We start from the raw sequence: 14,867 nt of genomic DNA on the forward strand, positions 1-14,867 counted from the left end.
GCACACTCCAACCATGATCATTACAAGACATAGACATTTACTTAGAAATATGCTAGTGAGTTCAGTTGCTATTATTTTTTAAGTCAGATCTAAGCAGTTGAAATAGCAACTAGAAACACGTTAATTAATGTTTTTAAGTATATGTATTGGGATAAAATTTGCAACACTTAACATGTCTAAATCCATTGTTCTTTACAGAACCTACTGTCTTCTGAACATGTAAAACAATGGAAAAGTTTGTTTTACTGAATTTTTTTAAAAAATTACTTCATAAAAGGAAACAGATTAACGTACGACTTTAATCCTACACCAAGATACGACTACATGCAGTACACAATGACTCAATATCACACTCGACTGTCTACTCATCACAATCTCGACAAGAGCCACGCTCCATCTATTTCCGTTTCCGGCTCTAGTAAGTTCCTTTTGCAACGTCATCCCTTAGTGGAGAGACAAGTGTGAAATGCCACAAGTCAGCCATATAGGTTTTTGAGAAACAAATATTATTTTTAAAATGGTACGGCGACTGTCCGGCTCTGAGAATTACTGTTTCAATATTTGACGGCCTTCCTTTATGTGTGTGTGCGTGTGTAGAGAGAGAGCAGATTACCCATGGTGCCGTGGTGCAACGAGGAAGCGGCCGTTGGCTGACAGACAGCTCGAGGATGGCGGAGAACGGGGAGATGTGTTCTAGAACTGGAACCAGAATCATCCGGGTTACTGTCAAGACTCCGAAAGACAAAGAGGAATTCGAGCTGGCGCAGGACTGCACCGTTAAAGAGGCGAGTGCGTTAGGGACCCGCACCGGCTAACACTGTCCCCCACCGCACTGTGTCATCGTAAGCAGGAGCCGGGGATCTCAGAGCATCTCGGGCGGCCTGGCGGCCACCCTTAACGTTGTCAGTCATGTCCCGAGCTTTTCTGGCTGAACTCAGATAAGGCTGGGACGATTCCCCTAAATGTTCAGGCACTGCTGTGTCACCTCAGGCTTTTAGACATCGCCACATCATCAGCCCGAGCAGTTTAACGTTTAGCAGTCGAGGTGGTTCCTACAGTACCCAGCAAGTTAATGTTAAGCGTTAGTTGTAATTTTTGACGTACGCAGCATTGTGAGCAGGACTTTGCGAACATGTCCTGATGTGATGTTGGGCTGTGTACTAGTCATTGTAGTTGTAACCTGTTTCAGGTTTCACAGCCAAGTGAGTGTGTACCATAGTAACCCACACGTTTTATTCATACGTTGCGGTTAGCCTTCACACAAGCTACTCGCGTAAATCATTTTTGCTGAGCCATATTATTGCTTTAGAGTTTGCCCTCAGGTATTGCGATTGACTTTTGTTTTCTATTTCCAAAGCGTTTCTTATTAATTTGGCTTTGAGATGTCTTTAATGCAACTGAACAGTTCAGTGTTGAGGGTATGTAGGCAATTGAAAAGAACTGAAATTTTATGAAATAAGACATTTTGTGGATTTACGTAGACCAGGTTACAGGGGTAGTGGCTGAAAGAATAGTCATTTAAGGCATAGTAATAGGAGTGCAAAATGTGTGCGTTCTTTCATTGTGGCAGTAGTGATTAGGTGTTGTGAAACTGGGGAAAAATAGGAAGCGATTGTCTTTAACTCGATTCGCTCGGGTAGAGCAGCCGCTTGGTGTGGCTTGAAAATATTTAGAATATTTTGTTTTCAGAAGCTGTTTGTTCCTCCAGTATTGAACATTGTAAACAAGCATGACTTTATTTGAGATAATGGGAACTGCAGATGCTGGAGATTCCAAGATAATAAAATGTGAGGCTGGATGAACACAGCAGGCCAAGCAGCATCTCAGGAGTACAAAAGCTGACGTTTCGGGCCTAGACCCTTCATCAGAGAGGGGGATGGGGGGAGGGAACTGGAATAAATAGGGAGAGAGGGGGAGGCGGACCGAAGATGGAGAGTAAAGAAGATAGGTGGGGAGGTAGGGAGGGGATAGGTCAGTCCAGGGAAGACGGACAGGTCAAGGAGGTGGGATGAGGTTAGTAGGTAGCTGGGGGTGCGGCTTGGGGTGGGAGGAAGGGACAGGTTGGACTGGTTTTGGGATGCAGTGGGTGGGGGGGAAGAGCTGGGCTGGTTGTGTGGTGCAGTGGGGGGAGGGGATGAACTGGGCTGGTTTAGGGATGCAGTGGGGGAAGGGGAGATTTTGAAACTGGTGAAGTCCACATTGATACCATATGGCTGCAGGGTTCCCAGGCGGAATATGAGTTGCTGTTCCTGCAACCTTCGGGTGGCATCATTGTGGCAGTGCAGGAGGCCCATGATGGACATGTCATCAAGAGAATGGGAGGGGGAGTGGAAATGGTTTGCGACTGGGAGGTGCAGTTGTTTGTTGCGAACTGAGCGGAGGTGTTCTGCAAAGCGGTCCCCAAGCCTCCGCTTGGTTTCCCCAATGTAGAGAAAGCCGCACCGGGTACAGTGGATGCAGTATGCCACATTGGCAGATGTGCAGGTGAACCTCTGCTTAATGTGGAATGTCATCTTGGGGCCTGGGATGGGGGTGAGGGAGGAGGTGTGGGGACAAGTGTAGCATTTCCTGCGGTTGCAGGGGAAGGTGCCGGGTGTGGTGGGGTTGGAGGGCAGTGTGGAGCGAACAAGGGAGTCACGGAGAGAGTGGTCTCTCCGGAAAGCAGACAGGGGTGGGGATGGAAAAATGTCTTGGGTGGTGGGGTCGGATTGTAAATGGCGGAAGTGTCGGAGGATAATGCGTTGTATCCGGAGGTTGGTAGGGTGGTGTGTGAGAACGAGGGGGATCCTCTTGGGGCGGTTGTGGCGGGGGCGGGGTGTGAGGGATGTGTCGCGGGAAATGCGGGAGACGCGGTCAAGGGCGTTCTCAATCACCGTGGGGGGAAAGTTGCGGTCCTTAAAGAACTTGGACATCTGGGATGTGCGGGAGTGGAATGTCTTATCGTGGGAGCAGATGCGGCGGAGGAATTGGGAATAGGGGATGGAATTTTTGCAGGAGGGTGGGTGGGAGGAGGTGTATTCTAGGTAGCTGTGGGAGTCGGTGGGCTTGAAATGGACATCAGTTACAAGCTGGTTGCCTGAGATGGAGACTGAGAGGTCCAGGAAGGTGAGGGATGTGCTGGAGATGGCCCAGGTGAACTGAAGGTTGGGGTGGAAGGTGTTGGTGAAGTGGATGAACTGTTCGAGCTCCTCTGGGGAGCAAGAGGCGGCGCCGATACAGTCATCAATGTACCGGAGGAAGAGGTGGGGTTTGGGGCCTGTGTAGGTGCGGAAGATGGACTGTTCCACGTAACCTACAAAGAGGCAGGCATAGCTGGGGCCCATGCGGGTGCCCATGGCCACCCCCTTAGTCTGTAGGAAGTGGGAGGTGTCAAAAGAGAAGTTGTTGAGTGTGAGGACGAGTTCCGCTAGGCGGATGAGAGTGTCGGTGGAGGGGGCCTGGTCGGGCCTGCGGGACAGGAAGAAGCGGAGGGCCTTGAGGCCATCTCCATGCGGAATGCAGGTGTACAGGGACTGGACGTCCATGGTGAATATGAGGTGTTGGGGGCCAGGGAATTGGAAGTCCTGGAGGAGGTGGAGGGCGTGGGTGGTGTCACGGACATAGGTGGGGAGTTCCTGGACCAAAGGGGAGAAAATGGAGTCCAGATAGGTGGAGATGAGTTCGGTGGGGCAGGAGCAGGCTGAGACGATGGGTCGACCAGGGCAGGCAGGTTTGTGGATTTTGGGAAGGAGATAGAAACGGGCCGTGCGGGGTTGGGGAACAATGAGGTTGGAGGCTGTGGGTGGGAGGTCCCCTGAGGTGATGAGGTCATGAATGGTGTTGGAGATGATGGTTTGGTGCTCGGGTGTGGGGTCATGATCGAGGAGGCGGTAGGAGGTGGTGTCGGAGAGTTGGCGTCTGGCCTCGGCGATTTGTTTTTATGTTTATTTTATGACTTTATTTGTTTGTGTTTGCTAATTTGTATTGGTTATTATGTGGAATGATTTCTCTTTCTGTTTGCTTGTGTGGATGATTTATTCTTTTGAATTGATTGTCTGGTGCCCAAAAGCAGTGATAATATTATCAGTGGTTTAAATAGAATTTGCTTCAGCTTTGTTTGCAGTTTGTAATTTGGGCTTTGCTTCCTTTGAGAATGGAATATAGATGGGACATGTCCAATACCTGTAAGGTAAGCAGTTACTTTTAATTAGCCACTCGTTTGATCCGTTTGCCATCATTTGAGAATTTTCTTCAGAATTTAAGGTGCATTTTCCAGCTGGAGTCCCAGGATGTTAGGGATCATAGCAGTATCTCAGGAGCTTCTCCAAGATGACCAAAGTACTTGAATTTATTGGTTACAACAAAACTTGTATAAAACAGCTATGACATTGAGCCACATAGGATGATATGTCAGATAGCTAAAGCTAAATCAGAGAAGGGTTTTAAGAAGTGTCTTGGGGCAGGAAAGTGAAATGGAGAGGTGTGGATTCAGAATTCTAGAGCTTGAGGCTAAGGCAGTAGAAGACACAGCCACCAATAGTAGCAGCATTGTAACTGTGAATACAAAAAAGCCAGCAAGTACGTGAAAGACAAATGACTATGAAAGGATTTGAAAACAAGGTTGCAAATTACGTAGTCATGATGTTGTTTCTCTGGGAGCCACTTTAGGTCAGCAAATAGAAGTTCAGAGGGGCTTGCTGCAAGTTAAGACACAATCCAGCAGAGATTTCAAGATAACAAAGTGTGAAGCTGGATGAACACAGCAGGCCAAGCCGCATCTCAGGAGCACAAAAGCTGACGTTTCGGGCCTAGACCCTTCATCTGATGAAGGGTCTAGGCCCGAAACGTCAGCTTTTGTGCTCCTGAGATCCTGCTTGGCCTGTTGTGTTCATCCAGCTTCACACTTTTTGTTATCTTTGGATCCTGCAGCATCTGCTGTTCCTGTTATCTCTCCAGCAGAGATTTGGATGGTCTCGGGCTTACTGGGAATGGAATACGGGAGATTAGTTAGCAATCCTTTGGAAAGATGGAGTGAAACCTGAAAGGGTTCAGAAAAAGTTTACAAAGATGTTGCCCGGTTGGAGGGTTTGAGCTCATGAGAGAAGTTGGATAAGCTGGGGCTATTTTCCCTGCACTGTCGGAGGCTGAGGGGTGACCTTAAAGAGGTTTGAAAAAAATCATGAGGAGAATCAATAGTGTAAATAGGCAAGGTCTTTTTCCAGGGGTGGGGGAAGCCCAAAACTAGAGGGCATAGGTTTAAGAGGAGATGGATATAAGAGAGAACCTAAAGGGCAACTTTTTTCACGCAGAGGGTAGTGTGTGTATGGAATGAGCTGCCAGAGAAAGTGGTGGAGGCAGGTACAATTACAACATTTTAAAAAGCATCTGGATGGGAACATAAAAAGGAAGGGGTTGGAGGGATATGTGGCAAATAGCACTAGATTTAGATAGGATTTTTTGGCATTGACGAGTTGCACGGAAGGGTCTATTTCTATGCTGTATATCTGTATGACTTAAATGTGTTAAGGTAGTTGATCCTACAGGTAAAATGACATGGAAGGGAATTTCAACAGCAGATGAACTGAGAAAGGGCCAAGAGCAAACCGATTACAAGCACTGTTTCTATTTCCTTGTATTGCTGGAATAATCTTTTTTTTAAAGCTGTAAATAAATCTGGAATGCTGATAAATTTAAAAGGACTAGCAGAATAGATTGCAAAATCATTGCTAGAGGTTCCAAATCAGTGTTAAGGTTCTTGAATACAATATTGTCATGTGCAATGAAATTGCTGTTGGCATTGTTGTACATTTTGCATTTAACCTTGATTGATTACAAGTAATATTGTTCAATTCCCTGGGAAGTATTCATATGTTTAATTGGATATCAGATTTAAATGGCAGCTATGCATATTGTTTGGAAGCTGGCTGAATCGGTTTGATGGCTATTACTTCTAGAGAATGTTTTTATCAGTACAATATATGAAATAATGTAAAATATTTTGATACGCTAGAATATTTCAAAGAAGGGTAATACCCAAAATGTTGACTGCTGTTTGGCCTGCTAACTTCTTCTAGCCTCTTGTTTGTCTACCAAGAGAATTTGTTTGCCATAGTTACTGTTTAGAAATTTATCTTCAGTTGTAATGGCAACTTGTGTTTTATTGATTTGACAACATTTGATAAATCTTCAACTTTTTATAATAGTTATAAGAAGCATTTGAAGTAGTTTTATGGTTTGTATTTCTGCGAGCAATGCGCATGTCAGCATTCAAAGCAACTTTGAAGGGTCACTGGACCCGAAACATTGACTCTGCTTTCTCTCCACAGATGCTGCCAGATCTGCTGAGTTTCTCCAGCATTTTTATGTTTTTGTTTCAGATCAGGGATAGCATAGGGAACTTGTGTGTGGAGTCTGAGGAGGTAGGGGAAGCCCTAAATGAGTTTTTTGCTTCTGTCTTTACGAAAGAAACGAACTTTGTAGTGAATGAAACCTTTGAAGAGCAGGTGTGCATGCTGGAATGGATAGAGATAGAGGAAGCTGATGTGCTGAAAATTTTGTCAAACATTAAGATTGACTAGTCGCCAGGCCCGGACCAGATTTGTCCTCAGCTGCTTTGGGAAGCGAGAAATGCAATTTCTTCGCCACTTGCGAGGATCTTTGCATCCTCGCTCTCCACTGGAGCCGTACCTGAGGACTGGAGAGAGGCAAATGTAATTCCTCTCTTCAAGAAAGGAAATAGGGAAATCCCCAGCAATTACAGACCAGTAAGCCTCATGTCTGTCGTCTGCAAGGTGTTAGAAAGGATTCTGAGGGATAGGATTTATGACCATCTGGAAGAGCATGGCTTGATCAAATGCGGTCAATACGGCTTTGTGAGGGGCAGGTCATGCCTCACAAACCTTATCGAGTTCTTTGAGGATGTGACTAGAAAAGTTGATGAGGGTCGAGCTGTGGATGTGGTGTATATGGACTTCAGTAAGGCATTTGATAAGGTTCCCCATGGTAGGCTCATTCAGAAGGTCAGGAGGAATGGGATACAGGGGAACTTAGCTGCCTGGATACAGAATTGGCTGGCCAACAGAAGACAGTGAGTGGTAGTAGAAGGAAAATATTCTGCCTGGAAGTCAGTGGTGAGTGGTGTTCCACAGGGCTCTGTCCTTGGGCCTCTACTGTTTGTAATTTTTATTAATGACTTGGATGAGGGGATTGAAGGATGGGTCAGCAAGTTTGCAGACGACACAAAGGTTGGAGGTGTCGTTGACAGTATAGAGGGCTGTTGTGGGCTGCAGCGGGACATTGACAGGATGCAGAGATGGGCTGAGAGGTGGCAGATGGAGTTCAACCTGGATAAATGCGAGGTGATGCATTTTGGAAGGTCGAATTTGAAAGCTGAGTACAGGATTAAGGATAGGATTCTTGGCAGTGTGGAGGAACAGAGGGATCTTGGTGTGCAGATACATAGATCCCTTAAAATGGCCACCCAAGTGGACAGGGTTGTTAAGAAAGCATATAGTGTTTTGGCTTTCATTAACAGGGGGATTGAGTTTAAGAGTCGTGAGATCTTGTTGCAGCTCTATAAAACTTTGGTTAGACCGCACTTGGAATACTGCGTCCAGTTCTGGTCGCCCTATTATCGGAAAGGGTTCAGAGGAGGTTTACCAGAATGCTGCCTGGACTGGAGGGCTTATCTTATGAAGAGAGGTTGACTGAGCTCGGACTTTTTTCATTGGAGAAAAGGAGGAGGAGAGGGGACCTAATTGAGGTATACAAGATAACGAGAGGCATAGATAGAGTTGATAGCCAGAGACTATTTCCCAGGGCAGAAATGGCTAACACGAGGGGTCATAGTTTTAAGCTGGTTGGAGGAAAGTATAGAAGGGATGTCAGAGGCGGGTTCTTTACACAGAGAGTTGTGAGAGCATGGAATGCGTTGCCAGCAGCAGTTGTGGAAGCAAGGTCATTGGGGTCATTTAAGAGACTGCTGGACATGCATATGGTCACAGAAATTTGAGGGTGCATACATGAGGATCAATGGTCGGCACAACATCATGGGCTGAAGGGCCTGTTCTGTGCTGTACTATTCTATGTTCTGTTTTGAGTATTCTCAGATCTTTTGTCTTTTGTTTTATGACACTTTTTAAATAGATGAGCCCAAATGTAAGTTAATAGTTTTTATTATGCAGTTGTGCGGTATTTTTGAGAATATATCTTTCCTGATTGTGTGCGATGACAAACATCTAATGTTGAAGTGCACGTGAAAATTGCTTGGGTTAGAAATTATCTTATGATGTGCCCAGTGTATTTGCTCATTTGGCGAACATTTTACATTGCCCAGTTTAATAATAATGTGGATTGTGCTTGTATTTGGGCAGAATCTGAATTTAATTCATTAATGAATCATGTCATCTTTGAATATTGTATTAGTCCTGTACGTTGGGTGCTTTTAAAATACATTAACTTGCGACCAATGTCACACTTACATTTAATTGTAGATCCATAAATTTATGGTTTGGAACATCTGCATAATTTACTTTTCAGAAATAAAAAAACTGTGGTAAGTAAGTGCACATCATCGGTGCTTCAGCAATTGAACAATCAGGTTGTTTTGCTCAGTTGACCAGATGTTAGTGCGATGTAGAATCATGCCACTGATGAGGGTTCAATCTCCATACCAGCTTTGGTACTTCACGGAGACCTGCTTCCTCATTGTGCTGCAGGATTGATGCTCCTCACTCTATGTATAACTATGTATATTTCTGTGGGATTGAGGGGGCTGTCTGTGGTATTTTGGTACACTGCAGATGATTACCTGTCTTCAGATGATTACCTGATTTCAGGTCTCAAATTGTTACACTATACAAATTGAATTGGGCCATGCATGCAATTTTGCACTATGCAACATGAGATTATCCTTTGGGCCTTTGGTTTGCTGTTGCTGTAATCAGAAGAATGTTTCTGTTCAAATATAGAAAGTAAAATGACTTGATGTCATTATGAATTATTTTTAAGACGATACACTAAAGATATACTGAATAGCTGAAGATTTAAACCCTAACTATCCAAGCTGCCTTTTTCTTGCACGTTCATTACTGTGCTGATTATTGTGTCAATAACTGGAATACCAAAAGTAGTTTCAGCGACTCAGCTGTTCTCTGTGTTTAAGAATATGAACAATTACTTGGGGAATACTTGCATGACACCTGTGATCTTCTAAACAATGTGCAGGGCTCTGTTCTACAACGAACATTTTAAGTGCACGCTAAATATTGCGTGTTGTAACCTAATTCCAGGTAAGACAGTACTGTACATGCAGCTACTTTTTCAGTTGGTAGTGCATGTTTAGTCAAACTGTACAACTTGTTGACTTGCTTAAGCCTTTCAGTAAACATGGAATCCTGAAATTTGGTACAATCAAAAGGGAGTTATTGTTAACGCGAAGAGCTCAGGAACTTTAATTTCAAATGAATTTGTTGAAATCTTGTTGACTTTGCAGGAAATAAAGAAAAGAATTCATTGTGTTAACAGAATCTGAGTGTGAACTGCTATGAGGGAAAGATAAAAAGTAAAATTACCACACAGACTCTACACAAATGCAATTAAAAATAATTTTGTTTCTCTCACAATTATGTACTAATGTTGAAAAACCCATTTGACAAGTATTCCTACAATTTGCTTACTGCACATGAGGAGGCTGTGTTGTGTCTGTATCAGCTACCCAGCCTAATCCAACATTTCAGCTCTCAATTCACATCCTTGTAGTATGGCACTTCAACTGCATATCCCCAATCCTTTTTAAATGGCATGAGGGTTCCCTCAGGCACTGAGTTCTGGATTCCTGCCAGCCTCTCTGGATGAAAATGATGTTTTTCAAAAATTTCCTTTAAACTGTTAACTTTGTCTAAGTCAATGCTCCCTTGTCATGAAACTGTCAACCAAAGGATGCATATATATAAACACATGAATCAGAAACATTTGTAGGGCATTCAGCCCCTTGAACTTGCTCTCCTCTCCTAAATAAGGTCATGGCTGATCTGATTGTAACTTTAAATCTATGTTCCTGTCTGTCAAGATTTCGGTTCCATACTTGCGAACTTATCCACCTTTGCCATAAAAATAATTAACCACCACCTTTTTAGGAAGAAAATTCCAAAGGCAGTCAACCCTCTTAGAGAAAATATTTTGCCGAATGTTTATTTGAAATCTGTGATCTAGATTCTTTGAGGAAACATCCTCTCCCTAGCTACCTGGCAAGCCCTTTTGAATTTTGTTACAATCAAGTCTGTCTAGTCAGAAGTGCAGACCCACGTTTCTGCAGCCGGCAGTGAGACATCAGAATGGTGCGTTGCCTCCCTGGTGCCAAGATAAAGGATATCTTGGCGAGGGTGTGGAATATTCTCAAAGGGGAGAGGGTCCAAGAGAAAGTTGTAGTTTCAACGTGTACAAATGATGTAGGAAGAGAAAAGGATGAGATTTTGAGGAGAGAATATGGGAAGTTAGGCAGGAGTTTAGAAAGGATGTTTTTGGATAGTAATATCTGGATTACTCCTGGTGTAAAGAGTTAGTGAGGGTAGGAGTAGGAGGATAGAGCATATGAAAGTGTGGCTGGGGAATTGGTACAAGGGAGAAAGATTCACATTTTTGGATCATTGGAATCTGTTCTGGAGTGGAAGTGATCTTTATAAGAAGCGCGGATTGGACCTGAATTGGAAAAGGACAAATAAACTGGCAGGCGGATTCGCTAGGGCTGCTTAGGAGGATTTAAACTAGTAAGGGGGGTCGGGGGAGGAGGTTGGGAACCATGCCAATAGTGAGGAAAGAGATCAGTCTGAGACCGGCGCAGTTGGGGGAAAAGAGCAAGCCGAGCAGTCAGGGCAGGCAGGAACAAAGCAGAGAACGAGGTAGGACTGATAAATTCAACTGTGTTTTTTTTAATGCAAGAGGCCTAATAGGTAAGGTAGATGAACTCGGGGCATGATTGGGAGCATGGGACTGGGATGTCACAACAATGACGTGGCTTAGGGGTGGACAGGATTGGCAGCTTGATGTTTCAGAGTATAGGTGCTATAGGTAGAAAGGGAGGTAAGAGAAGAGGGAAAGTGGCATTTTTTGATTGGGGATAGTGTTATGGGTGTATTTAGAGAGGATATTGCTAGGAGTTCGACCAGGCAAGTTATTTGGGTGCAACTGAGAAATAGGATAGGAATGATCACTTAATTGGGATTGTACTGTAGATTTCCCCCCTCCCCAAAAAAAAGTCAGCAGGAAATTAAGAAAAAATTTGTAAAGCGATCTGTTATCTGTAAGAACAATAGGGTGGTAATGGTAAGGGATTTTAACTTAGCAAACACCGACTGGGACTGTCATAGTGTTAAAGGCTTGGATGGAAAAGAATTTAAGTATGTACAAGAAAATTACCTGATTCAGTATGTGGATGTACCTATTAGAGAAGTTTAGAAACTTGACTTACTGTTGGGAAATAAGGCAGAGCAGGTGACTGAGGTGTCAGTAGGGAAATACGATGGGGCCAATGACCATAATACTGTTAGTTTTAAAACTAACGATAGTAAGGGATAGACCGGATCTAAAAGTTAAGATTCTAAATTGGAGGGAGGCTAATTTTGATGACACGAGGCAAGAAGTTAATTGGGAGTGGATGTTTGCAGTTAAAGGGACAGCTGGAAAATGGGAAGCCTTCAAAAATGAAAGAGCCCAGAGACAGTATGTTCCTGTTAGGGTGAGGGGCAAGGCTTGTGGGTGTAGGGAATGGTGACTAGAGAAACTGATGTTTTGATCAGGAATAAGGAGGAAGCATATGTCAGGTATAGAGAGCAGAGATCCAGTGAATCCTTGGAAGAGTATAAAGGCAGTAGGAGTATATTCAAGGGGGAAATCAGGACTGCAAAAAAAGGGGATAAGATAGTTTTGGCAAATAGGGTTAAGGAGATTCCAAAGGGATTCTACAAATATATTTATGACAAAAGGGTAATATATGGAGAACATAGGGCCCATTAAAGATCAGCAAGGCTGCCTGTGTATGGAACCACAGGAGATGGGGGAAGATACTAAACGAGAATCTTGCATCAGTGTTTACTGTGGAGAAGGATATGGAAGATAGAGAACATGGGGAAATAAATAGTGACATAATGAAAAATGACCATCTTACAGAGGAAAGGTGCTGGATGTCTTAAAATGCATAAAGGTGCATACATCCCCATGACCTGATCAATGTACCCTAGACCTTTGTGGGAAGCAAGGGGAGTGAACGCTGGGCCCCTTGCTGAGATATTTGTGCCATCGATAGCCACAAGTGAGGTGCAGGAAGACTGGAGGTTGTCTAACGTGCCACTATTTAAGAAAGGCGGTAAGGAAAAGCCAGTGAACTGTAGACTGGTGAGCCTGACATTTGTGGTGGGCAAGTTGCTACAGGGAATCCCGAGGGACAGGATTTACATTTATTTGGAAAAGCAAGGCCTGATTAAGGATAGTCTGCGTGGTTTTGTGCATTGGAAATAGTGTCTAATCAGCTTGAGTCTTTTGAGGAAGGATTATCTCAGAGTAATATGATCAGATGGACTAATGGACTGAGGAGTGGCAGATGGCATTGAAGTTAAATAAATGAAGTGCTGCATTTATTTTGGAAAGCAAAATCAGGGCAAGACTTGCACACTTAATGGTAATGTCCTGAGGAGTGTTGCTGAACGAAGAGACTTTGGAGTGCATCTTCAATAGTTCCTTGAAAGTGGAGTTGCTGATAGACAGGATAGTGAAGAAGGAATTTATTATGCCTGCCTTGATTTGGTCAGTGCATTGTGTAGGAGTTGGGAGATCATGTTTCTGTGGTTAGGGAACTTTTGGAATTCCGCATTGCGTCCTGGCCTCCCTGCTATACGAAGGATGTTGTGAAACTTGAAAGGGTTCAGAAAAGATTTACAAGGATGTTGACGATGTCAGAGGGTTTGAGCTATAGGGAGAGGCTGAGTAGGACTATTTTCCCTGGAGCTTTCGAGGCTGAAGTGTGACTTTCTCGAAGCTTATAAAAACGTGAGGGCATCGATAAGGTAAATAACCAAGGTCTTTCCCTTGTGGTGGTGGTGTTCAAATCTGGAGGGCACAGGTTTAAGGTGAGAAGGGAAAGTTATAAGTGAGACCCAGGGGGCAGCTTTTTCACGCAGAGGGTGGTGTTTGTATGGACTGAGCTGCCAGAGGAAGTGGTGGAGGCTGATTCAGTTACAACATTTAAAAAACCTTTAGATAGGGAATATGAATAGGAAGGGTTTAGACGCATATGGGCCAAATATTGACCAATGTGACTGGATTAATTTGGGATATCTGATTAGCATAGACAAGTTGGACTGAAAGGTCTGTTTCCATGCTGTATAGTTCTATGACTGTGACTTTGAACCGCTTTGTACACTCCATTGGGTCCAAGTCTAGCCTGCCCACCCTCTCAGATGTTAGTTTAATAAAACTTCTATGAACTGCTTCTAATGCATTTATACTCATCATTTAAATAAGATGACCAGTTCTATGCACAGTTATGTATGCAGTCTGTCTCACCAGTCACCCACTGACATCGTGTGTATAATTTGCAATCCCCTGCCGTCCATTCGAAATCATTGATATATACCACAAAAAGTAAGGAACCCAGCTTGAAACAGCCTTTCAATTGCATCTGTCAATAATTACACTTTACTTCCTGCCGCTTGACAAATCTCGTATCCAATTTACCATCTTGCCGTGGTGGATATTTAAAAGCCTTGGCCAACATCAACCCTCCTCTTCACCACTTCAAAATTCAATCAGTTTAATTGAACATGACTTTCCAGAGGAAAATTGCAAGGGTTTGGAACTGATTTATCTTTCTAAATTCAGATTCCCTCAACTTTCAGTGATATACCCCATCTCCCAAATCTGGGTTTGTAATTATTGTCTATTCCTTTCTTTTTAAACAATGGTCCAACATTAAATTCCTGGTAACACTGAGACCAAACCATCTGGACTATGGTTCAAGAAGGTGATTCACCATCATCTTCCTAGTTAATTAAGGAATGGGAAAAATAATTGACCTGGCCACTGACAGTCACATCCACACAGTAAATATGCTGTACAAGAGACCTCTGGCACAACACCTATTATCAAAGATGATGAGAAACTTATGGTAAGGAGTTTTACCTTTGTCCGTTTAGAATGCATTTCATGTCTATATGATTTATTCATCTACAAAGATATTAAATCCCTTTAATACTTCCTTTTGTTATGTAGTAACAGTGCCAATATCCTCTGCCTCCATGCACAGATTACTCTTACGGTCCTGTAATAGGTCCTTTTTTTGTTTTTTTTAGTCATCCTCTTGCAGTTTATTCTTAAAATCATTTGTGTTGTGCCTGCAGTCAATGAGATTGTAAGAGAAAATCTGATAAATGTTTTTGCTACTCTGCTTTTAATTGCTGTGGTTGTCACCTTGACATAGATGTAATAAAAGGGTGATTGTATATTTTTATCTCCCCCTTATGAGGTGTAATGTACAGAGAATTACTGTGTAGTTTGCCTACTGTCATGCCCGTTGCTTGCAAGTAGTTGAAATGTTTATATCTTGTAATCAAAGGGACAGTATTCTATTTATAGTCTGGATTGTGTTGTAGGTGTTCCTCAGTTTAAGGTAAATGTTTCACAGTTTTTGAGGCTTAGTACCCTGGTAAGGAGGCATGCTGCTGAATACACTAGCTAACTGTATAGGAACAGACAAATACAGGGACTGTAGACTGTAAACGTTTGAAAACTAACCTTCCAGCTCAGCGAGCAAACTCACATCCAGAACCTCAACCTGAGCTACAAATCTTCTCAAAAGTAGCTAGGACTGTAGACTGTTCACTTTCTTAGTCTGTTCT

At 43.4% G+C, this 14,867-nt stretch overlaps 1 protein-coding gene across 4 annotated transcripts in view; it reads left to right on the forward strand.

The window, feature by feature from the left end:
- Nucleotides 1–419: 419 nt before the first annotated feature.
- LOC125450989 (ubiquilin-1-like) overlaps nt 420–14,867 on the forward strand; it is a 52,531-nt gene continuing 38,083 nt past the window's right edge. For all 4 annotated transcript variants that reach the window (XM_048527554.2, XM_048527555.2, XM_048527556.2 and 1 more), the window contains exon 1: nt 420–785. In XM_048527554.2, the coding sequence (XP_048383511.1) occupies nt 669–785 (117 nt within the window). In that variant the 5' untranslated portion in view covers nt 420–668. The remainder of the gene's footprint in view (nt 786–14,867) is intronic.

This window comes from Stegostoma tigrinum, chromosome 3 (genome assembly GCF_030684315.1).
Source record: "Stegostoma tigrinum isolate sSteTig4 chromosome 3, sSteTig4.hap1, whole genome shotgun sequence".
Taxonomy (NCBI): domain Eukaryota; kingdom Metazoa; phylum Chordata; class Chondrichthyes; order Orectolobiformes; family Stegostomatidae; genus Stegostoma; species Stegostoma tigrinum.